The sequence below is a fragment of the Hemitrygon akajei genome, chromosome 5 (assembly GCF_048418815.1).
Source record: "Hemitrygon akajei chromosome 5, sHemAka1.3, whole genome shotgun sequence".
Taxonomy (NCBI): Eukaryota; Metazoa; Chordata; class Chondrichthyes; order Myliobatiformes; family Dasyatidae; genus Hemitrygon; species Hemitrygon akajei.
In genome coordinates this window covers 79990669-80014170 of record NC_133128.1, presented here as the reverse complement: position 1 = coordinate 80014170, position 23502 = coordinate 79990669, and the positions used below count along the sequence as shown (strand labels likewise).

The window sequence follows — 23502 nt, the reverse complement described above, 5'->3', positions numbered from 1 at the left end:
GTCGACACCGGAGCGGAGATCAGCGTCTTGCCCCCGACGGGGTACGACACCCGCAACAGGAAGCCAGGACCCATCCTGAGGGCCGCAAACGGCAGCACGATACGGACCTACAGCACCTGCACAGTGCAGCTGCAGTTCGGTGCCAGCCGGATCACGTGGGACTTCACACTGGCCGCGGTGGCCCAACCACTCCTGGGGGCGGACTTCTTGCGAGCTCACAGCCTGCTGGTCGACTTGCAAGGGAAAAGACTGGTACATGCCGAGACTTTCCAGACATTCTCCTTGGGTGAAGCCAAGTTGCCGGCCCCACACCTGGACTCCATCACGCTGTCGGACAACGAATTCACCAGAATCCTGGCGGACTTTCCATCGATTCTGGCACCGCAGTTCACGGCAGCCATGCCCAGACGCGGGGTACAGCACCACATTCTGACCCAGGGACCACCTCTCCACACCTGCGCACGAAGGCTCCCCCTGGAAAAGCTCCGCCTGGCGAAGGAGGAATTCAAGAGGATGGAGGAATTGGGGATCGTATGGAGGTCCGACAGCCCATGGGCCTCCACCCTGCACGTGGTGCCCAAAGCAGCCGGGGGTTGGAGACCATGCGGCGACTACCACAGACTGAACGAGGCTACCACTCCAGACCGCTAACCCATGCCGCACATACAGGACTTTGCAGCAAACCTGCACGGGGCAAGAATCTTTTCCAAAGTAGACCTCGTCCGGGGATACCATCAAATCCCGGTGCACCCTGAAGACATCCCTAAAACAGCACTCATCACCCCGTTCGGCCTGTTCCGAGTTCCTCCAAATGCTGTTTGGAGAATGCTGCACAGACGTTCCTGCGGCAAATGGACGCGACCTGGACTTTGCGTTCATCTATTTGGACGACATCCTTATAGCCAGCAGTTGTCGTCAGGAGCATCTGTCCCACCTCCGCCAGCTCTACTCCAACCTGAGTGATTTCGGCCTCACGATCAACCCGGCCAAATGCCAGCTCAGTCTCGATACCATCGACTTCCTGGACCACAGGATTATCAAAGATGGGGCAACACCTCTGCCCGCCAAGGTAGACGCAATCCGCCACTTTGCCCGGCCCAACACGGTCAAAGGCCCGCAGGAGTTCATTGGTATGGTGAACTTCTACCACCGTTTCCTCCCCTCAGCAGCCTGTATCATGAGCCCTTTGTACACCCTGATGTCGAGTAAAGGCAAGGACATTACTTGGGACGAGGAGGCCGCGGCCACTTTCGTTAAAGCCAAGGAAGCCTTGGCAGATGCTGCGATGCTGGTGCACCCCAGAACGGACGATCCGACCGCCCTCACGGTGGACACATCCGACACAGCAGTCGGTGGGGTGCTGGAGCAGCTCATTGAGGGGCGCTAGCAACCCCTGGCATTCTTTAGCAACTACGACCACCCGAACTCAAGTACAGTGCTTTCGACCGGGAGCTGTTGGCACCGTATCTGGCAATCCGGCACTTCAGGTACTTCTTAGAAGGCAGGCCGTTCACTGTGTTCACGGACCACAAACCGTTGACCTTCACGTTCACGAAGGTGTCCGATCCCTGGTCGGCTTGCCAGCAGCGACATCTGTCCTACATCTCCAAGTACACAACGGACATCCAGCATGTCTCGGGAAAGGACAACGTCGTGGCGGACGCACTCTCCAGACCAGCTGTCCAGGCCCTGTCCCTGAGGGTGGACTATGCAGCACTGGCGGAGGCGCAGCAGGCAGACGACGAGATGCCCAGCTGCAGGACACCAGTCTCGGGTTTGCAGCTGCAGGACTTCCTCGTAGGCCCAGGTGATAGGACCCTCCTGTGCGACGTGGCTACCGGCCAACCTCGCCCCATCGTCCCGGCAGCCTGGAGGCTGCGAGTTTTCGACTCCATACACGGTTTGGCGCACCCATCTATCAGGACAACTGTCTGGCTGGTCTCCAGCAAGTTCGCGTGGCACGGACTTCGCAAGCAGGTCAGTGAATGGGCCAGAACGTGCGCGCAGTGAATAACAGCCAAGGTGCAGCGGCACACTAAAGCCCCGCCGCAGCAGTTCGAACCCACCCACTGGAGGTTCAACCACATTCATGTGGATATCATGGGCCCCCTACCAGTGTCCCAAGGAGCGCGGTACCTCCTAACTATGGTAGACCGGTTCACGAGGTGGCCAGAGGCAGTCCCGCTCACCGTCACATCTGCCGATTCCTGCACCCAAGCACTAATCGCAACCTGGATAGCACGTTTCAGGGTACCGGCTCACATTACCTCCGACAGAGGCGCCCAGTTCACCTCCAGCCTGTGGGGAACGCAGCTACACCACACAACTGCCTACCACCCACAGTCAAACGGACTGGTGGAACGCTTCCACCATCACTTGAAGTCGGCTCTCATGGCCCGCCTGAGAGGACCTAACTGGGTGGACGAGCTTCCCTGGGTCCTGCTTGGAATTTGTACAGCGCCCAAAGAGGATCTGCACGCCTCATCGGCCGAGTTGGTATACTGGCCGTCCCGGGAGAGTTCATAACAGCCCCAAGGGGGCAAGAGGAAGAACCCGCAGCAAGTCCTGGACAGGCTACGCGAAAGGCTCGGCAACCTGGCCCCCGTACCAACTTCACAGCACGGATGGACCCCGACCCATGTACCCACAGACCTGCAGAACTGTAAGTTTGTGTTTGTACGAAGGGGTGGACACCGGGCACCGCTACAGCGGCCGTACAAGGGTCCATTCAAGGTGATCAACAACAACGGGTCCACGTACGTTCTGGACATTAGGGGGAGAAAGGAGGTCTTCACGGTGGACCGACTCAAACCAGCCCATGTGGAGTTGGCGCAGTCAGTCGAGGTTCAGGCACCACGGCGCAGAGGCAGACCTCCCAAACAGAGGCTGATCCAGACTGTGGACATTGGGGGGTGTATCGCCGGCTCCGGGGGAGGGGGGTTATGTGGTGACCCACTTTCTGCGCAGGCGAACCGGCTCACCAACAGCCAGCGCGCAGGGGGGAGACTTTGGTAATATACCTCTGACGTCATTTCCGCCCGGAGAGGGCGGGCGCTAGGGATTAAATGCCAGCACCGCAAAGTTTGAATAAACTAGTCTCCAAACGACTTACCGACTGTGTCGTTATTTCAGCGCTGTGTGTAGCACATCGCTACATGACCATCATAATGGGATTATATTAGACCACCCAATAGTCAGCCAGATTTAGAGATGCCAATTTGTAGAGATAATAGACAGTTGCAGGAAATATAAGGTGATGATAATGGGTGAATTTAACTTACACATTACATGGAACATAACAGCACAGTCCAAGCCCTTCAGCCCACAATGTTGTGCTGAACTTTTAATCTACTCTTAAGATCAATTTAACCCCTTCCCTTCCACATAACCCTGCATTTTTCTGTCATCCTTGTGCCTACCTAATTTTAATTGCCCTAAATTATCTTCCTCTCCACCACCTCTGGTAGGGTGTTCCAGCCAGGCTCATCTATAAGGTTTAGTAATTTAGCATTCAGGATGAAGTAGTAAACTGGATTAAAAATTAGCTTAGTGGGAGAAGCCAGAGAGTGGTAATAAAATTTTGCCCTTCTGACTGGAGGTCTGTGACTAGCGGCAAACCGCAGGTGCTGGTGCTGGGTCAGCTGTTATCTGTCATCTATGTAAACGATTTTGGTGATAATGTGGTAAACTGGATCAGCAGATTTATGGAAACACCAAGACTGAGGTCATGGTGGACAGCGAGGAAGTTTGCAGATGGATCTGGAATAGCTAAAAAAAAAGGTTTGAAATGACCATAAGACTATAAGACATAGGAGCAGAATTAGGCCATTTGGCCCATCAAGTCTACTCTGCCATTCAATCATGGGTGATCCATATATTTCCCTCCTTAGCCTCACTCCCAGCCTTTTCTCCATAACCTTTGATGACCTGTCCAACCAAGAACCCATCAAGCTCCACCTTAGATACAACCAGTGACCCGACCTCCACAGCTGCCTGTGATAACAAATTCCACAAATTCACTACCCTCTGACTAAGAAATTTCTCCGCATCTGTTTTAAATGGTAGCCCCTCTATCCTAAGGCTGTGCCCTCTTGACCTGGACAGCCCCACCATGGGAAACATTCTTTCCACTTCTACTCAGTCTAGGCTTTTTAACATTCGAAAGGTTTCAATGAGATCCCCTCTCATCCTTCTAAATTCCAGCGAGTACAAACCCAGAGCCATCAAACATTCCTCATAATGATAATCCTTTCATTCCTGGAATCATCCCTTGTGAAACCAGGATGTGCTCCAATACCAGCACATCGTTTTTCAGACGAGGAGCCCAAAACTGTTCACCAGTGCCTTATAAAGCCTCTGCATCACATCCCTGCTCTTGTATTCTAGACCTCTTTGAAATTAATGCTAATATTTCATTTGCCTTCCTCACCACCGACTCAACCTGCAAGTTAACCTTTAGGTTGTTCTGCACAAGTCCTTTTGAATCTCAGATTTTTGGATTTTCTCCCTGTTTAGAAAATAGTTTGCTGATTTATTTCTACTACTAAAGTACATGACCATGCATTTTCGAACATTATTACATTTGCCACTTTCTTGCCGATTCTCCTAATCCGTCGAAGTCCTTCTGCAGCCCACCTGTTTCCTCAAATCTACCTACCCCTTCACCAATCTCATATAATCTACAAACTTGGCAACAAAGCCATCTATTCCATCATCTAAATCACTGATATACCCCATGAAAAGCAGTCCCAACACTGATCCCTGCAGAACACCATTAGTCACTGACAGCCAACCAGAAAATAATCATTTTATTCCCACTCGCTGCCTCCTGCTTATCAGCCAATGCTCTAACTATGTCAGTAACTTTCCTGTAATACCATGGGCTCTTAACTTGGTAAGCAGCCTCATGTGTGGCACCTTGTCACTGGCCTTCTGAAGGTCCAAATATACAACATCCACTGTATCCCCTTTATCTATCCCACTTGTAAACTCTTCAAAGAATTCCAACAGGTTCGTCAGACAAGGTTTTTCCTTAAGGAAACCATGCTTTGTTTAGTTTAGTTTTTTGTTTTCTAATTTGGGGTTTTTTGACATTTGTTCATTTTTTTTACCATGTTTAATTACATTAAGAGTTTGGGAGGCTTAGTACACTTGAGTTATCTATAGCTTTTATTCGTATATGCTATTTACCAATAATGTAATCCCAATCTCTTTGTACTATTACTGTTGTTATGTTTATATATTTGAAAATTAATAAAAAGATTAAAAAAAGGAAACCATGCTGTCTTTGTCCTATCTTGTACTGTGTCACCAAGTATTCCATAACCTCATCCTTAACAACAGACTCCAACATCTTCCCAACCACTGAGGTTTTTGGTCTATAATTTGCTTTCTGCTGCTTTCCTCCATTCTTGAAGTGTGGAGTGACACTTGCAATTTTCCAGTCCTCTGGTACCGTGCCAGAGTCCAATGATTTTTGAAAGATCATTACTAATGGTCATCTCTACCACTACTTCTTTCAGAACCCTAGGGTGCATTTCTTCCCATCCAGGTGACTTATGTACTCTTAGGTTTTTCAGCTTTTTGACCACCTTCTACCTTGTTACAGTAACTACACTCACTTCTCTTCCCTCACACCCTTCAACATCTGGCACACTGCTAGTGTCTTCCACGGTAGAGACTGATAAAAAATACTCATTTAGTTCATCTGCTATCTCCTTGTCCCTTGTTATTATTAAAAGTGGCAGATCGAATGTAATGCAGAGAAGTGTAAGGTGCTGCACTTGGGAGGGCATCAAGGACTGTGGTAGAACAAAGGGATAAAAACATAGAAACATAGAAAGCCTACAGCACAATACAGGCCCTTTGGCCCACAGAGTTGTGCTGAACATGTCCCTACCTTAGAAATTACTAGGCTTATCTATAGCCCTCTATTTTTCTAAGCTCCATGTACCTATCCAAAAGTCTCTTAAAAGACCCTATCGTATCCGCCTCCACCACCGTTGCCAGCAGCCCATTCCACACACTCACCACTCTCTGAGTAAAAAACTTACCCCTGACATCTCCTCTGTACCTACACCCCAACACCTTAAACCTGTGTCCTCTTGTGGCAACCATTTCAGCCCTGGGAAAAAGCCTCTGACTATCCACACGATCAATGCCTCTCATCATCTTATACATCTCTATCAGGTCTCCTCTCATCCTCCATCGCTCCAAGGAAAAAAGGCCAAGTTCACTCAACCTATTCTCATAAGGCAATAAATAAAGATCCATACTTCCTTGAAAACGATGTCACAGATCAAAAGTGCTTTTGGTACATTAGCCCTTGTATAGTAGAGTATTGAGTACAGGAATTGGGATGTTATATTTAAGTTGTATAAGACATTGGTGAGATAAAATTTGGAGTATTTTGTGTATTTCTGATCACTACCGTACCTACAGGAAAGTTATCAACAAGATTGAATGAGTACAGAGAAAATTTACAAGGATATTTCCAGGACTTGAGGACCTGAGTTACAGGGAAATATTGAATTAAGACTTTATTCTCTAGAGCATAGAGAATGAGGGGAGATTTGATAGAAGTATACAAAATTATAAAGGGCACAGTTAGGATAAATGGAAGCAAGTTTTTTCTATTAAGGTTGGATGAGACTAGAACTAGAGGTCATAGGTTAAGGGTGAAAGATGAAATATTTAAGGGAACCTGAGGGAGAAGTTCTTCACTCAGGGGATGTTGCAACTGTGAAACTAGCTGCCAGAAGAAGTGGTCCAAGAGGGCTTGACTATAACATTTAAGAAATATTTGAATAAGTACATGGCTGGGCCGCATATGAAGGACTATGATCCTGGTGCAAGTCGTTGGATCAGGCAGCTTAACAGCTTGGCACAGACTAGATGGGCCAAAAGGCCTGTTTCTGTTCTTGTGGTGCTCTATGTCTCTATTACCAGTAAATCCTCTCTACATATAAAAGAGACCCATATCTCTTTCCCTTTGTTCTTCTCTCTAAGGACCAACACAAGGTTTAGCCTCTAATATCTAAACTTCCTAGATCTAAAATTCTGGTAGTCATTGATTCTTGTTGAAAGCCAGAAAGTTGGATAAGGATTCACCAGTCAGCAAGTATTCATTTCCTGGATATGGAGGAGTGGTATTTAAAGGAATGCAGAAAACCCAGGACTAAAGTTGGGTTTGATTCCTCACAAGAGATTTAAAGAGCTTCATTCCAGGGAACTTCATTTAAACTTCCAAATGAGATTTGCCTGCTGGGTATGTCTTATCTTAAAGTGTTAATTGTTTGCTTTCCTCTGCACTCCTGTTCCTCAAATAAAGCAAATTGAATAGCTACATGGGGAGACCAACAGAAGACCTTTCAAATCAGGCCTCTAAAGCAAATGGTTTCTGTTTGGACTTTTTGTCAACATTGTGGCATCATACTAGAAGTGATGAATAAATGTTATATCCCACAATATAGTTCTTAGTCTGAGTAAGGCAAACAGTCTATGACAAAAAGATCAGTAACAATAAGCCATTGAACTTGCTCTATTGTGCATCCTACTCCGTCAAAATACAACTTTAATTTGCAAAATATTCAGATTCTACTTTTGTTTCCTGGATATATACATACAATTTCTTTAACCACATTCACATTCCCCTGTATTTTGGGCAAATTTTGTGAATTAGATTTTGAGTCTCTATTCTCTAGTTATTTAACATCTTATGCTTCAGTTACCAATGTGAGCAGCGGCCACAAGACCAATTTGCTAACTAGATTAAAATATTTTGGACCCTAGCCAACCATTATACTCTTGGCACCATTGCCCTTATAATTTCTGAAGTTCTCCTTCACCTGATATGGTGCCTGACAACAATGAAGAAAGTGACAAACAATGTAAATTTTACACCAGCTTCACTTCCACTTATTAAAACACAAAAACTAAATACAGTGCAGAAAATAGCTTTTTTCAAGCATATGAGGTGGAAAGTACATTCATATAAACTGAAATAACAAATGAGGCATAGCAGCTTGATTATGATGCTATTTCTACCCTTCTCTTCCCAAAACTCTTATTCCAAGAGATGACTATACTTAAGCCCCAGGTTCTTGCCAATATATTTATACCTTCCTAATGCATTCCCAAAATATGAACAAGCAGATACTGCGCAAAACAATCATTAATTTAACATCTAGTCTTTTTGGGTATCAGTTCAGTTGTACATTTTCAAAGATCTACACTGACTCTTTAAAAAGCAAATGAACAGTTTCTACTGCTGTCCAAATCCAAAGTTTGAAGATTGAGGAAACTCACTAACCTCTTTTTCAAAGTCAGGGGGCAGAAGCTTGACAAAATTATCAGGAAAAACTCCCCATTTACCATTGATTTCTCCTTCCCACCATCCAGCATCTGCACATTCCTATGGAGCAGAAATAGAAAGAATTAGAGCATTTCTTGTGTTCGTTTAAGTCTCGGAAAGAGTTTCCAAGCTTCCCAGAGTGATCAGAATTCTCTGCAATCAGAAGCACCAGTCAGATCAGTGTTCTAATTTTATTTTGCAGTGCGATTCTCCCCTCAACAGCAATTCTCAGAGCAAAGAAAAGCAAAAGCATCAAGGTAGTGATTAAGGTGGCACAGAAAGCAGGAACTAGTGAAGGGGAATGTGAAATCTGGGATTCTACCATCAATGGGCACATGGAAATTAATATTTATCATTGGATGGAAGGGAGGAACATGTTTATACTGAAAGCTATTAGATAATGGCACACTTTATTGTGCTAGAGACAAGAATTACTTTCAAGTTGAATAGACTAAATACGGAACATTGGGTAGGGAAACATATGTTTGGGCAAATAAAGTTACAGATATGAAGCCAAAGGCTATAATACAGTATGAGCCCAGGAAAGAAGTCTTGAGATTTAGGTATTGAACAACTTGGGCATATTCTCTTTATCCTAGTATGGTTGGGACGGTAGCAGACAAGCAAAATTTCCAGAATTCTATTAATGCTTCATCACATAGTTATTTCACATTTTCTTTAAATGTTACCAGTACAATGAAGAACAGTAAATAGTGGGTCCAAAGTTTCAAGGCAACACAGGTAACAAGGCCCTGGTGAATGCAAGGGAAAAAATGTGGCAAACATCATCTGAAGATTCACAGGTAATCAATGGAACCTTTTAAAATCCATCAGATTGGGCAACTGGACTTTTCCCATTTGCGTCATTCCTTCTTTTCTCTACAGCCAGACAGCAAATTACTGAAGTTTTACTGTTATAAGCCAATGATTCATGCGCAATCTTTTGCATGCTGTAAAATATCACTGAATGCATTTGATAAGGGCTTTGTGGAATCTGCGTGAAGTCTATGATTATCCCTCAACAACAATTTTACAGTGAAAGTGAGTTCTGTAGTGGACAAACATGATTGAACTTAATTGATTTCTTACATCCTTCACATACATGAGGAGTAAAAATCTTTATGTTATGTCTCCAATTAAATGTGCCATGTGCAATTCATAGTAATTTATAATAAATAGAACAGTCAATGTAATATAGAGTACACTCAAATCAGCATGAGTTCATCAGTCTGATGGCCTGGTGGAAGAAGCTGTCCCGGAGCCTGTTGGTCCTGGCTTTTTTGCTGCGGTACTGCTTCCCAAAAAGTAGCAGATGGAATAGATTGCGGTTGGGATGACTTGGGTCTCCAATGATCCTACAGGCCCTTTTTACACACCTGTCCTTGTAAATGTCCTGAATCACGGGAAGTTCACAACTACAGATGCACAGGGCTGTCTGCACCACTCTCTGCAGAGTCCTGCAATTAAGGGAGGTACAGTTCCCATACCAGGCAGTGACACAGCCAGTCAGGGTGCTCTCAATTGTGCCCCTGTAGGAAGTTCTTAGGATTTGGGGGGCCCATACCAAACTTTCTCAACCATCTGAGGTGAAAGAGGTGCTGTTGTGCCTTTCTCACCACACAGCTAGTGTGTACAGACCACGTGAGGTCCTCGGTGATGTGGATGCCAAGGAACTTGAAGCTGTTTACCCTCTCAGCCCCAGATCCATGGACGTCAATAAGGGTTAGCTCGTCTCCATTCCTCCTGAAATCCACAACCAGCTCCTTTGATTTTGCGACATTGAGGGACAGGTTGTTTTCTTGACACCACTGTGTCAGAGAGATGACTTCTTCCCTGTAGGCCACCTTGTTATTGTTTGAGATAAGGCCAATCAATGTAGTGTCATCCGCAAATTTAATTAGCAGATTGGAGCTGTGGGTGGCGACACAGTCACAGGTACACAGGGAGTAAAGGTGGGGACACAGTACGCAGCCCTGAGGGGCTCCTGTATCGAGAGTCAGAGGGCTGGAGGTGATAGCGCCCACTCTTACCACCTGCCGGCAATCTGATAGGAAGTCCAGGATCCAGCTGCACAAGGCAGGGTGAAGGCCGAGGTCTCTGAGCTTCTTGTTGAGCCTGGATGGAACTATGGTGTTGAATGCTGAACTGTAGCTCAAGAACAGCATTCTCACATAAGCATCCTTCTTCTCCAGATGCATAAGGACGGTATGTAGAGCAGTGGCTACTGCGTCATCTGTCGATTAGTTGTGTCAGTAGGTGAACTGTAGGGGATCCAGTTTGGGTGATAGCAAGCTACAGATGTAATCCTTGACCAAACACACCTGCCAGTTGTGCTGTGCACATCCTACTTGCCCTGGGATGCTATCCAGTCATGCAGCCTTGCAACTGTCCACTCATTGGAAACATTTGCTTACATCAGCCTCAGAGATGACCAGGTTGCAGATTGTAGCAGTGGCTTTCCTCGGAGGTTCAGAGTTAGCGACATCCAACTGAGCATAAAAGCGACTGAGCTCATCTGGGAGAGAGGCCACGATGTTGGCAGCATCACAACTTTTGGTATGCAGTCCTCACCACAAGTCACGTGTGCTATTCGTTGTGAATCTTGACTCAATCTTCTCCCTATATTGTTTTTTAGCAGCCTTGATAGCTTTGTGCAGATCACAGCTGCTTTTCTTGAACTCTGGTTGCTCTCCAGTGATGAAGCTCGATGTCATGCTGTAAGTGCTGCTCGCATGGAACTATTGATCCAGGGTTTCTGGTTTGGGAAGACCCTGACTGACTTCTGGGGAACAACATCGTTGATGCATTTCCAGATGAAGCACGTGATTCCATCAGTGAACTCGGAGACATCCTCATCATGGAAGACATTCCAGTCGATGTCATTGAAGCAGTCCTGCAGCATGGAGACCAATTGGTTGGACCAATAGCGGATGGTTTTAACTACGGCTGCCTCTTGTTTCAGCTTCTGCCTGTACATCAGCAAAAGCAGGATCGCAGAGTGCTCTGATTTTCCAAAAGCTGGTCGAAGGAGAGCTTTGTAAGCAATGCAGAAGGGAGTGTGCTCACCTGGATGTGCTGACAAAATTTCAGACAGACTTTCGTCAGTGACACTCGATTAAAGTCACTGGCAATGATGAAGGCAGCCTCTGGGTGTACAGTCTCCAGCGTGTTGATTGTCTCGTACAGTTCCTTGAGAGCCAGGTCAGTATCAGCTTGTGGCAGAATGTACATCGCTGTGATGATAACAGCCGTCAACTCCCTGGGCAGCCAGTAGGGTATACACAGCAGCACTAGGTATTCCAGGTCTGGGGAACAAAAGGATTTGAGTGCATGCATATTCTGGGGTTGCACCAAGCTTTGTTGACCATGAAGGAATAACAGAAGAGCAGATTATTATTTAAATGGTAAAAGACTGTAGCATGCTGTTGTGCAGCGGGACTTGGGAGTGCTTGTGCATGAATCACCAAAAGTTAGCTTGCAGGTACAACAGGTTGTTAAGAAGGCAAATGGAATGTTGGCCTTCATTGCTAGAGGGATTGAATTCAAGAGCAGGGAGCTCATGCTGCAACTATACAGGGTACTGGTGAGGCTGCACCTGGAGTACAGTGTGCAGTTCTAGTCTCCATACTTGAGGAAGGATATACTGTCTTTGGAGGCAATGCAGAGGAGCTTCACCAGGTTGATTCCAGGGATGAAGGGGTTAACCTATGAGAAGCAATTGAGTTGCCTGGGACTATACTCTCTGGAATTCAGAAGAATGAAAGGGGATCTTACAGAAATATACAAAATTTTGAAAGAGATAAGATAGAAGTATGAAAGTTGTTTCCATTGGTAGGTGAGTCTAGAAATAGACATTACCTCAAGATTCAGGGGAGAAGATTTAGGATGGAGATGAGGAGAAACTGTTTTTCTCAGAGAGTGGTGAATCTGTGGAATTCTCTGCCCAGGGAAGCAGTTGAGGCTTCTTCACTAAAAATATTTAAGATACAGTTAGATAGGTTTTTACATAGTAAGGGAATTAAGGGTTATGGGGAAAAGGCAGGTAGATGGAGCTGAGTTTACGGACAGATCAGCCATGATCTTACTGAATGGCAGGACAGGCTCAATGGGCCCGATGGCCTACTCCTGCTCCTATTTCTTATGAAGTATACCCCTCCCTCCTCCTTTACTCTTCTCAGTGAGGTTTTGTGACCTGTCTACCCAGAACAGTGAGAGCCCAGAGGGCTCGACAGCATGATCCAGTATCTCCTCCATCAGCCAGGTCTCCACAAAGCACAGAACGTTACACTCCTTTGTTTCCCACTGGTAGAAGATTCTGGCTCTCAGTTCGCACAGCTTGTTGTCCAGTGACTGAACGTTAGCCAGGAGTATACTAGTGAGTGGCAGTCCATTTGCACGCCATCTCAGCCTCACCAGGACAGCAGCCCTTCTCCCTCGCCTCCAGCGCTTCTTCAGAGGTAGTGATGGTGTAAGAGATGAGTCTCCCATGGATCGCACAAGCAGGAGATCCCAGTGTAGGAAAGGCAGCACATAGTGGGTAAATGCCATCTTTCCAATGTTCAGAAGGGTCAGTCTATCGTATCTGATGTGACTATCAGCTACTTGAACAGAAAATGCTAAGAAAATCGTAGCAATTAGTAGTATACTGTAGATTTGGAACGGAGCTCGCAACACAGCTGCCGTTCGCAGTGCTATCTTTTTAAACGATGAACTACCTTTTTAAATTCTGGGCACAGCACTTTCTGCATCAGGATCTTTACTACTGACAAAGAAAATGCAGAATGGGACCCATTCTGGCTTATGTTCCAAGCATCAACTATGGTCATTGATAAATTAATATCCAAAAATTCTCTTTCGCATCACCACCACTTCGAACAAATTTACCTTAAATGAAATGCACCAACGTAACCTAGCACAGAACTAAGGAATTTGATTCTAATCATTTACTGATATTCCAGGCAAGTATATCAACAATATTAAGTCAGAGTAATTAATTTTGGACTACAAGTCAGGCCAAATTGTCAAGAAACCTAATAACTCATTTTTCAATAAACTATTATTTGCCACATTAAAATATAATAATACAATATCTTGGAGGGGAAGATACATTTACTTGCATGATACTTAGTCTTTATTGCTCATTTATACCTGACCTTGAAAAGAGGTGAATTGATCATCCATTTCAGAGGACCGTTATGAGTCAAATAAAAATATGGAGTATCAAAATAGTATTTTCTCCTTCCCTAAAGCAGAGAGACTTTTGTTTTAACAACACTCCAATTGTTTCAAGATCATGGCTTCCGATACAAGTTCTTTATTCCAGGCATACTTACAGCAGCTGGTACTGAAATCAGTCATTACAGTGTCATTACAAATAACATAAAGACTATAATATGTAACTTCTTTCTTACTTACTTTCTGACTAAATAAAGGCAGGAAAAGATTTTTCTTTTATGTTAAATAAGTTATCTTTATACCTTGTTTATAATAGTTACAATCTCTCCTTCTCTGATTGTCAGCTCATCTTCATTCTGTGCTTCATATGGAAATAACACTTTGCAATATTCCTTACCTTGAAACAAAAGTAACAGTGAATCAATCAGCAAATTTATTAGATTGTTAAGGCAATTACGCAGTCAATATTTTTATTAGATATTTCACTTGCTGTATGTAACCAGTGGTTTACTGATGATAACAGCCTGGGTCTTCCATTGTTGGAAGTGGAGGAACCATGAATGATAGGACAGCTCCAAACTAAACAGCAAATTATTAATTGCATTTGCGTGACAGGAACCATAATTTAATTACAACAAGAAATGTGAAAACACCCAATGATGTTAACAGGCCAGCTATATGGTAATACTACAAATAATATATATTAAAGAGCAGCACATTCATGGGACAATCTTGTGACTTATTCAAGGGAGAAATGATCAAGATTAACAAATATCAAAGAACTAATTTAATCTAAAATTGGGTACAATTATACATCTCTTGAAAATAGGCAATTCTGTGTTTCTGCACAATCATAAACTAGAAATAATACTGTCAGACTGCTGAGAAAAAGTAACATTGGTGATCTAATAGAGGTTAAAGCCAGAGAAGCATAAGCAAGAAAGGATAGTGTTGATAATCATAGATGAGGGAAGGCAAAAAGAGGTTTAGTAGATCCCAAATCTTGACATGGATTGTCTGAATTAAAAGGATCTATTAGCATAGAAATACAGTGCTAATAAAAAGTATCTCCCCCATCCCCGGAAGTTTTCATGTTTCATTGTTTTACAGCATTGAATCACTGGATTTAATTTGACTTTTTTTGACACTGATCAACAGAGAAGGACTCTTCTGTGTCACAATGGAAACATCTCTACAAAGTGATCTAATTACAAATATAAAACACATGATTAATTGCATATGTATTCACCTCCTTTAATATACACAGCAAATCATTACTGATGTAGCCAGTTGGTTTTAGCAGTCAAGGTGTTTCAATTAATTGTTGTACAAACCCCATTTCCAGAAAAGTTGGGATATTTTCCAAAATGCAATAAAAACAAAAATCTGTGATATGTTATTTTCAAGTCACTGAATATCCTTCACAATCTCCATGCAATCTGAATGAGCTCGAGCAGTTCTGTAAAGAAGAATGGGGCAAAATGTCCAGATGTGCAAAGCTGATAGAGACCTATCCACACAGACTCAAGACTGTACTTGCTGCCAAAGTGCATCTACTAAATACTGACTTGAAGGGGGTGAGTAATTATGCAATCAATTATTTTGTGTTTAATAAATGTAATAAGTTTAGACCAATTTGTAGAAATTTGTTTTTACTTTGACATGAAAGAGTCAGTGTTGATCAGTGTCAAAAAATCCAAATTAAATCCACTGTGATTCAATGTTGTAAAACAATAAAATATAAAAGCTTACCGGGGGGGGGGGGGGGGGGGAAGATAATTTTTATAGGCACTGTACACCTACCAATAATAGACACAACAGTAAACTGCTTTTAAGATTAAATCATGCTATCCGATTAATGTTTTAACATGGGAAAAAAACCTTAACCATCAACACAATCATTCAATTAAATTACATCATCAAAAGATCATCCAATTCCAAACTATCCAACTGCAAATGCGAACACTTTCATTGTTAGCTTCAAATCCACACTCAAAGCCATCTTAGATAATCATAAACCACCGTTATCAAAAATGAATTTTATCAGTTAAAACTGATTTTGTCAGAGATGGAACTGGCAGTAGGACATAGAACATACAACTGTACAGCAAAGGATCAGGCCCTTCGAACCACGATGTTGTGCCAAACTAATTAGTAATCAATTACTAATGCATAAAAGGCAGCAGGCATATAAAAAGTCAAGCTATACAGTAGCAGTCTGGGAGCAGAAATGTAAACATAGATTCGTAAAATCAAAACATAAACATGTCCTGAGCAATAAAGAAAAACAATAAATACAGTGAGTGATGTTGGAACTGGAAAACCCACCCCACCCACACAACCCAGAACTAGACAGCTACCAAAAAAAGCAGCTAGCTCTACCAAAAAAATTAACCCAAATATAACTTCCAGATCTGTGTCATTAACAGCAGTTCCGTATAAATACTATAGCAAATAGTGACTAGTTTATGCACTAGAAAACATAACTACAAATTGGAACATCTTCTGCAGAAATATAAAACTTAATACAGAGAAAATAGGAAAAAAACCAAAACTAACCTACCCGCGAAAAATTGTGGAAGAATAAAGTAAGAGAAAGGGGGAAAAAAAGGGAGGAAGGGGAAAATTATAAATTCAAAAAAAGAAAAAAATAAATCAGCAATTAAACTGTGAACCAACAAACAGGGAGGCCTTCAATAAAGACTTCAAACCTCCAAAACAAGTTAGAGTCAGTTGTAGAACTCTATAGATAAAGTTATACAAGAATAAAATAGATTACACAAGTACTATTTAAACGTCCATAGGGAAAAAGACACACCAAATCCAGGGAGAGATTGTCAACAGCCCTTAGAGTTTCAATGAATAATGTCTGAGTGATTCAAGTAAAGTCTGAGTCCAGAAAAAGTAATTTTACTACGAGAAGTACTTATCCACCATTTTAGGAGGTCCGATCGGGTTCCGAAGATGACTGGATAGCCGGAAGACTTGCAACAAATGCCTCAGCCTCCTTCACTGACTTAAGCCACTTATATTTTCCAGTATTAAGCTTGATTCGTAAATCGGCAGGATTGCGAAGAGAGGGTTTAAAACCACGATCATAAAGCACTTTCATTACACCTTTAAACTCTGCGTGCATCTTTAAGGTCTGGGGTGCAAAATCTTACACAAAGCGAATGATTGTATTTTGGAAAGAAAAAGTACCTCTGCGACGTGCCTCCATAATCAGACGGTGTTTTACCTGGTATTGATGAAAGCACAAAATTACCGGTCGCGGGCGGGAGCCCAGAATTCCGGGGGGAACGTAGACCCTGTGTGCCCTTTCGAGCTTAGGCGGGTTCGGAAGCAAGTCTTTCCCGAATATCTCACAGAGAAACTCGGCGAAAAACTTCACGGTTGATCCCTGTTCGGTGGCCTCTGGCAACCCAAGAATTCGGAGGTTACAACGTCTGCTGCGATTTTCGAGATCCACCATTTTGGAAAGGAGTTTGTTAGATTTTTCCTCTAGGCTGGAACAGAGAGTCTCCAAGTATCGAACACGACTTTCTAAATCTTCAGAAGTCGAATCGATGCGAGATAAGTGTTCAGCATGTTCGTCCACTCTATCGTTGATCCGATCCAGTTTGGCTTCCAGCTGTTTGAAAACGGTTCTAAATTCCTTTAAAATTTCGTCTCGGAGCTGTTCGAGTGCAGCAAGAGTCTCAGCCGAGAGAGCAGGAGCTTCCTTTCTCCCGGATTTAGAACTCTTGCTAGACATTGTAAGGTAGATGTGTTCACAGGCAAGTAAAATAAACCAAAAAAGTTCCTAACTAAGGTTTAAAAAATGGAGACATTTAGTGCAAAGATAGCGACAATAACGGAACAAAAGTTCGGAGCAGCTAAGCAATCGCCATCTTACCGGAAGTCCTCACTAATTAGTAATCAAATATCTAACTAAAGTAATCTCTTCTGCCTACATCATGTCCACATTCTGCCATTTTCCTCACATTTATGTGCCTATCTAAATGTCTCTACAAGTCCCTAATGTTACTGCCTCCACCACCATCCCAGGCAGGGATTCCAGGCACCCACCACTCACTGCATAAAAAAAACCTTCTCTTAGCATCTCCTTTGAAATTACTCCCTCTCACCTTAAATGCATGCCCTCTGGTATTAGACATTTCAACACCTGTAAAAAGATATTGTCAGTCTACTCTATCTATGCCTCTCATAACCTTATAAACCTTTATCAGATCTCCCCTCAGCTTACACTGTTCCAGAGAAAATAACCCTAGTTTGTCTATTCTCTCATTATAGCCTCTAATCTAAACATCCTCTTTTGCACCCTCTCTAAAGCCTCAACATCCTTCCAATAATGAAGTAACCAGAACTGTATGCAATACTTCAGATGTGACCTAATTTTATAAAGCCTCTACATAACTTTCTGACTTTTAAACTCAGTACCTCGACTAATAAAGGCAAGCATGCCATGTGCCTTCTTAACCACCCTATCCGCCTGTGTAGTCACTATCAGGGAGTTATGAACTTTGACCCCAGGATCCCTGTGCTCATCAACACTATTAAGGGTTTGATTTGATTTAGAGAAGTCTTTAGGATTTGCTGAAGTCATTCATTACCAACAAGGACAACATAAGGATGACTGAAATACTTATTGTTCTATTTGCCCTGTAGGAATTTTTTTTTAAAAAGACACTCCTTATAATTGCACCTACCCTTAGGTTTGCTGTCTGGTTCAGATTTTGGTGGCTCCTGAGAAGATGGAACAACAGGTAATTTCTTTCCAGAAGGCTAAAAAAAAATGCAATAGAGACCATGGTTACTACATGTATATTACCTGCTTCTATAGTGCCCCTTCATCTTTAGCTATAACCAACAATAATTAATGATTACAAATACAAAAACCAAGATAATGCTTATGCATTGCTTGATTTCATAGAATGTTATCATGCAGGTCCACTACACCTGTGTGGCCAATTAATCTAGTTCCATTTTTTTCCTCCAACAGAACAACACATCCTTCCCTTCATTTACGTGTGTAACACATTTTCAAGTATTACTACTCAACCTGCAATATCACCACCCCTTGTAATCATTCTGAATCTACCAGAAAATAAAAATCCAAATTTTCAGTGAGTTCTGATATTTGTCAGTTTACAAGCATGCAAATCAATGGAAGAATTACTCTCATGCATCTAATTAATTGGTATGACTTACGCACTTCAATCAGAATCAGGTTTAATATCACTGACATATGTCGTGATAATTGTTGTTTTGTGGCACCAGTACATTGAAATACATAATAAAAAACTATAAATTACAATAAGAAATATATTTATTAAAAATTCAGTAAGTAGTGCAAAGAGAGCAAAAATAAATATTGAAGTAGTGTTCATGAGTTGGTTCATTGCACATTCAGAAATCTGATGGCTATTCCAGAAACATTCAGTGTGCGTCTTCAGCAGCAAGAACAGGGAGTGTCTTGGATGATGGGGGTCCTTAATGATTGATATCACCTTTTTGAGGCATCACCTTTTGAATATGCCCTCGATGTAGGGAGGTTAGTGCCCATAATTGAGCTGGCTGAGTTTACAAATTTTTGCAGCTTTTTCCAATCGTGTGCAGTCGCTACTTCTTACTAGATGGTAATTCAACCAGTTAGGATACCCTCCATGGCACATCTGTAGAAATTTGCTAGACTTTTTGGTATCACATACCAAGTATGCCTAAATTCCTAATGAAACATAGTTGCAGTTGTGCCTTCTTTGTAATTGCATCAATATGTTGGGCCCAAGAGAGATTTTCAGAGATGTAAATATCCAGGAACTTGAAACTCCTCATCCTTTCCACTCCTGATCCCTCAATGAGGATTGGTGTGTATTCCCTCAACTTCACCTTCCTGAAGTTCACAATTCCTTGGTCTCACTGACATTGAGTGCAAGATTATTCTTGTGACACCACTCAACCAACTGATCTCACTCTTGTAAGCCTCCTTGTCACCATCTGAAATTCCGCCAATAATAATTCTGTCATCAGCAAATTTATAGATGGTGGTTGAACTGTGCTTAGCCACACAGTTGTGGTTGTAGAGAGAGTAGAGCAGTGAGCTAAGCAAGCATCCTTGAGATGTGCCAGTGCTGATTGTCAGCAGGGAGCAGACACTAGTAGAATGTCTGTGTATTACACCATGAGGAAATAATACAACATACGTTGGATAGGGAATGGAGTTATAAGATAAACTTTTAAAAACTTTTAATTTAATGTAAAATTGCAACCAGAATCTTTTTCAAAAAACTGCATTTTCAGTTGTGATTAGTTACTTCATTCTAAGCAAAGTCAGACCATCTAAATAGACAAACAACACATATATTGAAAAACAGCTTTAAAAAAGTGCAGAAAGTAAAAGCTACTAAATAAGTTTAGTTAAACTGTCAAACAATTCTTTCAACTACAGGAAAAGGAGCTACCATATCCTAAATGAAACCTCTTTTTACCAGGTGTCCCTAGAGACACAGCTGGTTGGCGTCTCACTAACAAGCTAATGGATTCAACGGTGAGAAAACCACCTTTCTCAGACTCTGTATACCTAGGGCACATATGACTTGAGTCCCACCAAACCCAAGAGGTTGGGTTGTCTTGCCCACCCGAACCCCAGTCTGTATGAATCCTGTGTGAATACTGCCCCCATGCAATTAGCCATCGGCAAGAAATAACAGCTCGTACACTGCATATAATTATGAAGAAAGTATACTTACAAATGTCAGGTTTATCGAGCAGTTAGTAGGAAAAGGTTTTTTAAAAAAGGCCCATTAGTTAACCCAGTCCAAATGTGCCCATAAATTGGAGCTTATCTTGAAGTTATCTTTAACTAACACGCTGCACCCACAGTCTATGTGAAAGCACACACCACCTTCTGAATGTTGCTCAAAATCCATCTCCAACAAATGGGCATCCCCTGGGAGTATTGGTCCTTCCTCCACGAAGCAATTCATCTGCACAAAGCACCTTGTGCAACAGGAACAGCATCCTCAAACAGCTTCCTTCCTGTCTTTTCCTAGCTCCCGCCACAAAGACCTTGTCCCACACCAATGTCTGTCACAAAAATCTCTCCACCTAGCATTCTCTAGAACCTTCTCCCAATTCCACCTTCCTGACTGAATGACACTACATTCCTAAGTTGAACAACAAAGCCCCTTATCTTAGTTCAAACCATAACAGCCTGAAAGCAGAACAGACACAGAACTGCTAAAATGAAATACCTACAGCATAGCAGTAAAAATCTTAACCAGGGCATTTCACTAGGATGGTAGGAAAGTTAAAAGTCATAAAACACTGTGAAGTTTAGAGGTAGGGCAAGAGTGGTAAGATTTTAGAAAATCAAGGACAACTCAAAAATAATAATCAAGAAAGTAGGCTAGTTAGGAATAAAAATAAACAGTATAAGCTTTTATAAAATATATAAAAAGAATGACGGTAACTAGCTAACACTGGTCCTTCGAGTATAGGGAAATAATGGAAAATATGGAAAGGAAGTAGACTTTGAAAAAAATATACTGATCAACCTTCATAGCTGTAGACACTAAAAATTTTCCTTGAACAATACAAAAAAAAATTCAGGTTAAAAAGAAGGAACCTCAAACAAGCACTACTGCAAGGAAAAATGTAGTAAACAAACCAAAAGGTTAACAAATTCACCAAACCTCAAAGGTATGCTCGCTGGGGTCATAAAAAGTGACTGCAGAGTTGATGGAAGAGCACTTGTTATACATATAAAATACAACTTTCACCTCTTTATTTGAGAGATATCCCTGTGCATCAGAAGTTCAGAGGAGGTTTGTTAGGTTGTCTCTGGAGCGGAAGGGTTTGCTTTATGAAAAAAAAACACAACTCTTGCTGTTTAGATTTTATTGAATGATAAGATTCTACTCTGAGGATTTGACAAAGCAAAGGCTGAGAAAATGTGTCCCTTGGGGGATGGGGGGGCAAAATCTAGAACTAGTGAGCATATTTATAGAGTGAGAACTCCCTATTTAAGGTGGTTGAAGAGGAATTTTCTCTATCAGAAGGTTTATTTTTGAAAGGATGAATTATCAAATACATTCAAAATCTTGAGAGACATTTTTCATTTGAAAGGGGAATTAAGGGTTTGGGGAACACATATAAAGGTGAAACCAAGACCAAGCTCTAATCAGCCATTATATTAGTCAATGACACAAAAGCCTTCATGGGCTTTATAGTTCACTCCTGTTCCTATTAATGACATTCTTATTTCAGAAGTTGCAATTAAAATGGAAGGGGAACACATTTCAGGAAGCAATTATCAAATTTTTCATATAATGATGGAGATAAAGTCAGTAACAATGTAGTTACTGAACTGAGGCCACTGCCCTGATGAACTCAGACAGCCCTTGAATGGAGGTGATTGACCCTGAAGCACCACAGGATTACAGCCAGATTTTTCCATAGCTACTATTAACTTGGGTTTTATCAGTGTCTTGATGTCACACTCAGTAAGATGTTCCCTGTATGTTAAGTCAAACACTCTCATCTCAGCTCTATAATTTAGTACTTTGACCAAATATGGATCAAAGCTCAAATGAAACTGGGAGCTGAATGTTTCTGCCAAAAGCTACCCTTACTGTATCAGGACCCTAATGCAGAGTTTTGACCCAAAACATCAAATTTCTTTCCTCCCACGGATGCTGCTTGACCAGCTAAATTCTTCCAGTAGATTACAAACAAGAGAAAATCTGCAGATGCTGTTCATTTCTTCCACTGTTAGTCTCGCAGTTCAATCAAAACATCTACATCATCCAACCATTGCAGAATAACAATGTAAAGAGATAGCAACTATTACTTAGTGGTGGGGGGGGGGGGGGGGGGGGAGGGAGACAGGTCTTAACTCCCAATGAGATATAATGGTAACTAACAAAGAAGCAGTCACTGAGGAAACATGCTCAATCCTCTAACTCACATCAGAATCGTAAGCCACCTACATTATTTTCCACTCTGTGTCATAACCTTACTCATGTGTCAAAATCATTTTGAATACCCAAGAATTGCAACCTGGGTAAGGAGTGGAGAGAAATCAAGACTATGAAGAAAAACACTTACTACTGATACAAGTCAAAGTTACATCCACTAACTTGAGACACTAACATTACAAATAATTTAGATTCCAGCCAGAAACTAAAGGTCACACACATACAACTGCAGAAGACTCAAATAAGAGCATTGATTGATTCCCTGCATCTAAAGATTATGCACATTGAAATGTGTGGTACATTAAACACAGCATTGTGAGAATTTTCACTGTATCAATCAGCTAAGATAAATCTGGCATCAACTGTGACCTTGTGCACAGCTTGAAGCATGAAAATGGCAGTTGTGAGACTAATCATGTGGCAACTTTCACAGCAGCATAAGCAGCTGTTGGCTGCTGAACAAAGAGAGACTGTGTAATCCGGAACCAGGCCTTCTGGGCCCTCAACATCATCCTCCACTGAAGGTCATGAGCCTTCCACCACCAAATCTCTAACTACCAGCAGTTGAATCAGAACACCATGCTAGGCAGGGGACATGGAAAAGAAGCACTGATAGGATAAGCAAGGAATATTATATCCTTCGTATACAACATAGAGTTCTTTAATTTATTAATTCTGAGCATAGAATATGGTGCTTTGTAATTGCACTGTGGCAATTGGAATGCTAAAAATGTCACTGACAGAGGAAACATAAGGTATGTGACTGTCAGTGAATAGGGAATTGGGGCTGTATTGACAGGTACCACAACTTAATGAGCTCACAGACAGCCCCTGCAAGTCAGGCTGAAAGGCACCTTTTCTCTCCCTTCCTTGTAACCATTTCCTTTTCTTTCAGCAACCATTTAATACACAGGTTCTCTATTTCCTAAAATGCACTATCCACATAACACTCAGCCTTGTGCAGGCACCCAAATGATGCTCAAGGTCTGAATTCAG

General features: G+C 42.3%; 1 protein-coding gene across 3 annotated transcripts in view; it reads right to left on the bottom strand.

Annotated features, from left to right (window-relative positions):
* The window catches only part of sh3kbp1 (SH3-domain kinase binding protein 1), a 225587-nt gene that overhangs the window by 57837 nt on the left and 144248 nt on the right, over positions 1–23502 (bottom strand). For 2 of the 3 annotated variants that reach the window (XM_073045869.1, XM_073045871.1), the window contains 3 exons: positions 18238–18313; positions 13831–13925; positions 8312–8413 (listed from right to left, as the gene is read on the bottom strand). In XM_073045869.1, the coding sequence (XP_072901970.1) occupies positions 8312–8413; positions 13831–13925; positions 18238–18313 (273 nt within the window). The remainder of the gene's footprint in view (positions 1–8311; positions 8414–13830; positions 13926–18237; positions 18314–23502) is intronic. The other variant, XM_073045870.1, reaches the window with a different exon arrangement.